Source organism: Elephantulus edwardii, unplaced genomic scaffold (genome assembly GCF_000299155.1).
Source record: "Elephantulus edwardii isolate Elephantulus edwardi_28Jun2011 unplaced genomic scaffold, EleEdw1.0 scaffold00068, whole genome shotgun sequence".
Lineage (NCBI taxonomy): Eukaryota > Metazoa > Chordata > Mammalia > Macroscelidea > Macroscelididae > Elephantulus > Elephantulus edwardii.
Window position 1 is genome coordinate 8,820,682 of NW_006399818.1, and position 8,852 is coordinate 8,829,533.

Below are 8,852 nucleotides of genomic sequence, written 5' to 3' on the forward strand. Positions count from 1 at the left end.
GAGATCAGATGGGTAGCTACCAAGCTTGTGCGTTTCTCTGACTTTATGACTTCAGGAAAATGTCAGTTCAGCGCCTGCTAGGGCAATCTCTTGTTCCAGCTTGTGAATTTGAACCTTGTACTTTTGCATTGGCATTGCAGTTACTTAAGCCACCATCTCAGTGGTCATACTCAACTTGACAGCACCTAACAACAACATATTAGGATAAAAGGTTTTGAAGTTCAAGGTAGGAGTTTTATCCTGTTTTAGCAAACGAATGTAAAACTAAAAGTCATACATTGTTGTAATTGATTAATTTTAAGTAGTTGGTTGAATCAAAGATAAAATATACAAGTAGCTTATAACCACTTTTGACCTACTTAAGCCTCTTTGGTACAGAACAATGAATGAGCATCTGAGGAAGAGAGAATTTTGAGTGGGTTTTTTTTTTTTTAATGAACTGTAGCATTCACCCTGAACTTTAACAACTGAAGAGAAAAACCTAAGAAGTGAAGAGCCATTTCATGTGATCCTCTTTTGAGCTTAAAACATCTCGAAAAAATAAACACATTTAAATTAGGTACATTTAAAAAATGTGTTATAACAGAACACTTCCTAAAATAAGATTATGCACAGAAATGGTAAAATTGGAGCTTGAACCTTCTAGGTCATTTGCTTTTCATTCAACTTAATGTTACATAACGGTCTTACCTCCTGATTGTCCAGTGTCTCATAAGGTTATATCGAGGGCTGTCCCCTCAGTGCTGACTCATAGCACCCTTGTTTACAATAGAATGAAGTCCTGCCCTTTCCGGTGCCTTCCTCACGGTCCTTGCCATGTTTGGAGTCACTCCCTTGGTTGGAGTCACTGTGTCAATCCATCTCATTGAAAATCTTCCTGAATTCAGAGACTCTTTGCTTTCCCAAGGTTGATAACTTTCTCCAGAGATTGGACCCTTGTGATAACATGTCCACAGATGATGAAACAGAGTTGCATCATCCTTCCCTCTAAGGAACATTTTTGCTGTTCTTCTAAGAAAAAAGAAAAAACTGTTACTCTGGCAGTACTAGGTAGTTCAGTGTTCTTTGCCAACACTGTAAGTGAAAGACATCAATTCTTCCTTGGTCTTCCTTATTCATTGTCCAACTTTCACCTGTATAGGAAGTAGTTGAAAACATCATGATGGGTTGAGTTAGTCCTCAAAATACCATCTTTGCTATTAGCCATTTTGAAAGAGGTACTGTGCAGCAGAGTTGCTCACAACAGCCCACCATTTGGTTTCTTGATTGCTTTTTATGGGTGTTGATTGCAGATCCACGTAAAATCAAATCCTTTTCAACTTCCCTCTTTTCTCCCTTTATCATAATGTGGCTTATTGTTCCAATTCTGAGCAGGTTTGTTTTCTTTAGCAGTTTTTTTGCCCTATAATCCATACTGAAGGCTGTAGCCTTTAATCCTTCACCAATGTGTGTTTCATAACTCCTTTATTTTCTACAAGTAAGGTTGTGTCATCCACATGTTACAGGTTTGATGAGTTTTCCTCCAGTCTTGATGCTTCACTCCTCTTCATCCTTCCAGCTTCTTGGATTATTTCCTCAGCATGCAGAGTGAGCAGGTGTGATGAAGAGATCTAATCCTGATACCTACCTTTTCAGATTTTAGACCACGTAGAATATCTTCTTGCTCTGTCTGAATCTTCTTTTTGGTTAATGTATAGGTTCTATATGAACACAATTAAGGGTTCTGGAATTCCCATTCTTTGCCAAGTTATCCATAATATATTATGGACTCATGTAGCCTTTCCATGTTGTTGTTGTTGTTATGTGCCGTCAAGTCGCTTGCCACTCAAAGCGACCTTATGTACAACAGCCCTAAACTCTGCTCTGTCCTGTGCCAATCGCACTGTCTCTGGCACTCCCATCCTGATTACCCCAGTCACTGAATCAATCCACCTCATAAAGGGTCTTCCCCTTCTGCACTGTCCCTCCACCTTCCCAAGCATGATGTCCCTCTCCAAGGACCAGTCTCTCCTCACAACATGTCCAAAGTATGTTAGACGGAGCCTCAGAATCCTTGCCTCCAAGGAGCCACCCGGTTTAACCCTTTCCAGGATAAATCTGTTTGTTTTCCTAACAGTCCATGGTATTCTCAATACTCTTCTCCAGCACCACAGCTCAAAGGCATCAATTCTCCTTCTGTCCTTCTTGGTCATTGCTCAACTCTCTCATAACAAGTGATTGCGAAGACCATGATCTGTATCAGACGCACCTTAGTCCCCAGAGAGACACCATTGCTCTTCAGTACTTTGGAGAGGTCCTAACAGCAGACTTTCCCATGGCAATGCACCTTTTAATTTCCTGGCTACTGGTGCCAAGAGTGTTGACTGTGGAGCCAGCAAACTAAAGCTGTGAACAATCTCAGTCTCTTCACCATCCATCCTGATGCTGCCAATTGGTCCAGTGGTCGTGACAGCTTTCTGGTTTTCTCTGCTTCCATTGATGATCCATTTGACTTTCGCAATGAAAATCCCTGTTCCTCTTCTGAATCCAGCTTGAATTTCTGGCATCTCACTGTTGATGTAGTGTGTTTTTGTTTTTTTATTCAAGTAAATTTTATTCACATGCAATATTAATCCTGTTTATATAACTTCAGCGCTGTCTTGGATAATGTTTTTATTTTTTGAATGAGTGCAAATATGAATCTCTTCCAGTCCATTGACCAAGTAGCTATCCTCCATCTTCCAGTACTTTTTATTCTTTGATGTTTAGTGTTCCTTGTGTCTAATCTGTTCTTGAGAAGGTCTCTAAATCCAGGTGGGATACACTCTGTTGTGTTTTGATTCTTGTGACCTTCCCTTCCCCCAGCCCTGTTTCAGTTTTCAACTTTAATTTATATAGGAGTTCTTGATGGCCTGTTCTTCAGAGTATTCTTCTGACTAAAGATATTGCTGGTTTCCACCATGACTCTCCACAGATACATTGTATTTTTCCCCCCATGTGTATTCTGTTCAGTGACATCCAGGTGTTTAAGACATCAAAGAATAAATTGTTGACCTTGCAAAATTCTTTTATGAGATTGCCAGCATTGTTTCTGTCACCAACACTGTTTTTTAACTACAATAGTGATCAAAGAGATCTAAAATTGTGTGTTTGTATATGAATGCTGTTTGGAGATCTCATTCAATTTAGTCATTCCTTTTTTAAAGTCATTTATGATGGTTTTACTGGGGTGTTCTTTACAGGATTTTGTGGGCTAGTTCATAGGAAGTTGTGCCGCTGGCCCCAAGGCAACACTTCTCTGGTAGTTTGAATTCACCAGCAGCTCTGAGGGAGACAGATGAGCCATCTCCTCCCAAGCAGTTTACAGCCTCGGAACCCCACTGGAGGCTCAGTTGTGAATTGATTGTGACTCAGCTGCAGTGTGTGAGTGCATGGCTTCCTTACTAGTACTTCTGGGGAAACAGAATGCTGTATTGGCTTAGAGTTTGGCCCTAGGATTAAACTGCCTGGATTTGATTCTTGGTTCTTTATTTTATAGGTTCTGAGATCTTAGATAACACATTTTCCTCTCAGGATCCTGGAATTAAACTTAGCCCTGTAGTCCAGCTTTCAGCCAAACAGTAGACAGGCCTGTAAGGTGAATAATAGCAACAAGAAGGTACTCTTCTTAGGACAATGATCCTTACAGTATCAAAATACCATGTGCCCAAGAATAAAGCTCAGAACGCAGAAGAGGATTGGTTAGAAGGGTGAATGGTAACAAGATTAGTCAAGATGAAGTGCTAAATGCACTATTTCAATATGAAGACTATTGAGGTCATGTAACAAAATATGTACAATTGGTTGAATAGAAGAACAGCTTGCTCTGTAGGCTTTGATTCAAAGCATGATAAAAATTCTTTTAAAAATGAGCTCAGAAAATAGCATCTTCTTCTCAAGGTCCTCATTTGTGAAATGAATGTATTAAATTGTCTTAAGACACCCTGGAACAGATTAACTAGCAAGTCTCACAATACCCTGGTTTGCATTAAACATGGTTTACTCAAGGTGTTATTGTGTCTATTTGTGACTAGACACTGAACAGTTTCATGTGGGCTTCACTATATCTTTGATGTGATGACTGAGGGGAGAGGTGAACTTGTCCGCAGCAGGTTTGTGGGAAGACACATTTGGGCCTTTCTTTATCTATTTGCTTATCAAGTAATTAAGACCTGCCAGGGTGATATAAAGGAACAAGTAGACTTTCTTACCTATTGTTACAGATATGAAGCAAAAGGGGAAGAGAGAATTTTTAAGCATTTTAACTTTTATTTGCATTTTTGTTAAATAACAAAACTAGAACAGCACATCATAAACAATTGATGTTCCTCTGATTCTAGAATTTGAAGATGTGAGTTTGTTTTCCTTAGATGAATGTTTTGTGTATTTTAAAATACTAATACTTATTAATTATGAGGAGCTTTTCAGTATCAGAAAAGTACTATGCTGGCACTCAAATTTTCATGGCATTAGCCTTTAGATATTTATAAATTCTTGTGATACTCTGTTATTCTAGTATTTTCAACTATATATGTATACTTTGGCTAAAATTTACCGTATAATTCTTTTATTAGGAAGTGGCTGTTTTTGTCTTTGATAAAAAATTGATTGACAAATATCAAAAATTTGAAAAAGATCAAATCATTGATTGTCTAAAACGAGGAGTCCAACAGTTAACTCGGCTACGACACCCTCGACTTCTTACTGTTCAACATCCTTTAGAAGAATCCAGGTAAACTTTGGGAAAAACCTTGTATAAGGGATTTTTTAAACACAATTAACTTAATATTTGAATTCTGTTTGCACAATGTATTGTCAATGAAAATGTCCTTTAGTTTGTTAGTTAACATGTAACTTAGTTTATGTAGTAAGTTCTTATAGAAAATTAATTTCTTTACGGTTTATTTGTATTGTCTATATTTTTTGCCTCTTACTGGGATATTAATAGAGGATTTTCTTTACATTTGCCGTGAGCATATATCATGCTTAACACTGTGAGAGTCCTATGAAAGACACCTCTCTTAATTTAGAAGGGCTTAATCAGAGGTTTGGAAATTTTGTGGTTGGTGGGATTCTAAAGAGAAAGGATTTAGTAGGTCAAAAATAGGGCACACAGAGCTGGCTCTAGGCTTCCTATCTCCTTTCAGCCAGGGTAGGTTGACTTTTATCTGTTTAATATATTGAATTTTTTCTGAAGTTCTTACTTTGTAATCATTAGTGTTCCAGCCTCACTCTACCATCCCCTAGTGCACAAGATCTTTTTCTCAGTCCTGAAAAAAAAGAAAAGAAAAAAAAAAAACCCAAAAAACAAAAACCACAAAAAACTTAACCTTGTGAAAGACTGTGCCAACAGTTTATGCTTACTGAGTTCATTGAAGTCTCAATTACACAGAACCAAGGCTCAGAGATGTTACTTATTTAAGCTATATGGTTATAAGTAACATAAATGGGCTTTAATCCTAATCGCCGTGATTCCTGGAGTCATATATTTTTTTCACTTACCATCCTTTGCTAACCGAAAAATATGTTTATAACCTTGACCATGAAAATGTTTTTAATACCTTTCTTTACATGGGTAAACTTAGAAGAGCACTATATTAATTATTTTGCAATACACACTTTAGTGAACCTTCTATTCCAGAGTGGACTAAATTTTGTTTGTCTCACATGTCGTGAGCTTTCCTGATTTTGAATTTAGCCATTTCCTCTGAAGTACTCTATCTGTCTGAATTCTACCCATTCTTGTTATTTTGACTTCTGTCTACATGCCTTATGTCTCATCATTACCTTTTCAATTTCTTTTTTTTTTTTAATTTTATTATTTTTGTGTGAGTGTACCGTCAAATCAGATCTGACTGGTACAGGAGGAGATTGTCCCTCCTTCCCCGGCAGAGCATCTGGTGGATTCGAACCGTGTGCCTCTGGGATTGTAGTTGCAGCTCCTTACCACTAGGCCACTAGAGCTCCCCACCTTTTCAATTTCTTAAGGGAACAATGTGTTATTCTTGTCTCTGTCCTTGTAACTTTTTAATAGTGATTTTTAAAAAAATTCCAGAAGTAGAGATTTACTGGCAGTTATAAAAAGACAATTTTAAAAATAAGACATCCTCATTGCTAAGTTATAAATATTCTAATAACATTAATAGAAATCAGGATCATTTAGGGATACTTTAGAGAAAGAAAAAGGTGACTTCCAGCTTTTAGTGAATTGATAGTTTTGAGATGTTAGAATTATCCAAAAGGATTTTAGTATAAGCAGAGTAATCCAGATGAAAATTAAGAATTGGTAATGTGCCAGTGAATGCTTCCAGACAGTCAGTGAAGAGCTGCTACCACTTCTACTCAAACTATTTCAGCATGTAGACAAAAGATGGAATACTCTCAGATTCGTTTTAAGAAGTATGGATAACACAGGTACCAAAATCAGGCAAAAACACCAGAAAGGAAAATGATAGACCAGTATCACTCATGAGCATGGATGCAGAAATTCTCCACACAATCTGAGCCAATAGAATTGAACATCATATAAAAAAAAAAATTATTCATTGTTGTCGAGTGGGGTTCATGCCACCGACAGCAGATTTCCCAGTGCAACTTGTCTTTTGATTTCCTGACTTGTTTAGTCCCAAGAGTGTTGATTGGAAAACCGAGTAACATGAAATTGTTGATAGTCTTAATCTTTTCTCCATCTTTCATGATTCTTCCAATTGGCCCAGTCCTTGACCTCAGCAAAAACTTCAAGTCCTTCTCAGTTTTGGTGAGCAAGGCACAACAAAGGTTGTTGATGAGTCTTCTTCCAATCCTGATACCACATTCTTCTTTATACAGTCCAGCCTCCCAAATTGTGTGTTTAGCATATAGATTGAAAAGATATGGAGAAAGGATACCTCCCTGACACACTCCTTTGAACCATGCAGTTTTCCCTTGCTATGTTTATACAACAGCTTTCTGGTCTAGGTTTAGGTTTTGCATGAACATAATCTAGTGTTCTGAGAGTCCCGTTCATCTCAATGTTAATCACAATTTGTTGTGATCCACACTACCAAATGCTTTGGCATCATCATAGTAATACTGTGAACAGTAGGAATCCTGTACTACCTTATGCCATACTCGTAATTTCTGATATACTTGAACCCATTGCGGCAGTCACTGTGTTAATCCATCTGGTTGATGGTGTTCCTCTATTTCACTGACCCTCCACCTTTCCAAGCATGATGTCCCCTTTCAAAGAATAACTTTCTGGCAACATGCTCAAAGTATGTGAGATGAGGCTCCAAGGAACACTGTGGTTGCACTTTTCCTCAAGATACATCTGTTTGCTGTTTTGGCAGTCTATAGGATATTCAGTACTCCAACACCACAGCTCAGCGTCACTAACTCTTCTACTGGCATCCTTATTCATTGTTTAGCTCTCAGATACATAGTAAGTGATTGAAAAGATCATGGCCTGAGCAAAGCACACCTTAGTCCTCAAACTGACACCATTGCTCCTCAGTAATTTGGAGAGGTCCCTGACTGCAGACTTTTCCAATGCAATATGTCTCCTGATCTCCAGGGATGTTTATTATGGATCCAAGTAGGGAGCTCTGGTGGTCTAGTGGCAAGAAGCTGTGCTATAATAATCCTGAAGGCATGCAGTTTGGGGCCCACCAGCTGCTCTGTGGGAGAAGGATGAGCAGTCTCCTCTCCCATGCACTTAACTGCTTTTGAAAACCCACTGGAGTGACGGTCAGCTATGGCTCGGTTCTGGCTCTGTAGTACATAACAAGACGATGATGAAATAATTTACAATTTCAGTATTTTCCCCTTTGTCATGATACCAGTCTAGTCGTGAGAATTTTTTTTCCTTGATGTTGATATAGAATCCACACTGAAAACTGTAATTTTTGATTACCTGCAGCAAGTGCTTCAAGTCCTCCTCCCGTTCAGCAAGTGAGGTTTGCATCTGCGTAGCACAGGTTATTGATGAGTCTTCCTCTGGATTCTGATTCCACATTCTTCTTTATAGAGTCGAGCTTCTCAACTGATTTGCTCAGCATACAAATATAAAAACCAATGGAGTAAAATTGAGAACCCAGAAACAAATCTGTTTTTGGACAGCTAATGATTGGCAATTTGGAGACTATTTTAGCAATCAATGATATGCTGAGAGGAAGTTTAGATCCAGTGGAATCATAAATGTTACATGAACATTTTTATGTAGAAAGTGGGTAATAGATAAGCTGTGGATAAAAAGATAATGTGAAATAAGGAGTTAAATTAAGTAGACTGTGAAGGAATGCCTTTGAAATGTGGGGGAGCAGCAAATTTAAATAAACTGCATGACTACCCAGTGAATCTATAAAGGATTTTTACCCCAATTATTTTCTCTGACATAAGAAACCTGTGGTGGCCATAACATGGCTGCAGGTTTATTCATTAAAGCAGAGTGAAGCATAGTCCATTCCTGAGGTATCTGGAGGGGAGAAAGGAATCGGGTATAATCAGGACATAATAGAGTTGAATTTGTTGGAAAAGTAATGTTGGGAAATTAAGTTTTATGGAGTTAGTGAAAAGGTGGAAATAAATCTAATAGCTCTATTTAGGGAGGTGATCCTTGAGAGGGTCAAGCCCTGCTGGTGTGTGATTATTTATGTTGTTGTTGTTGTTGTTATGTGCCGTCAAGTCGCTTGCGACTCATAGCGACTGTCTCTGACACTCCCATCCCAGTTATCCCAGTCACTGAATCAATCCACCTCATAGAGGGCTTTCCTCTCCTGCGCCGTCCCTCCACCCTCCCAAGCATGATGTCCCTCTCTAAGGACCGGTCTCTCCTCACAACATGTCCAAAGTAT

At 38.4% G+C, this 8,852-nt stretch overlaps 1 protein-coding gene across 1 annotated transcript in view; it reads left to right on the forward strand.

Moving 5' to 3' along the window:
- The window catches only part of SCYL2 (SCY1-like 2 (S. cerevisiae)), a 73,509-nt gene that overhangs the window by 13,132 nt on the left and 51,525 nt on the right, over positions 1–8,852 (forward strand). The window contains exon 2 of the mRNA XM_006888518.1: positions 4,593–4,750. Coding sequence (XP_006888580.1) covers positions 4,593–4,750 — 158 coding nt within the window. The remainder of the gene's footprint in view (positions 1–4,592; positions 4,751–8,852) is intronic.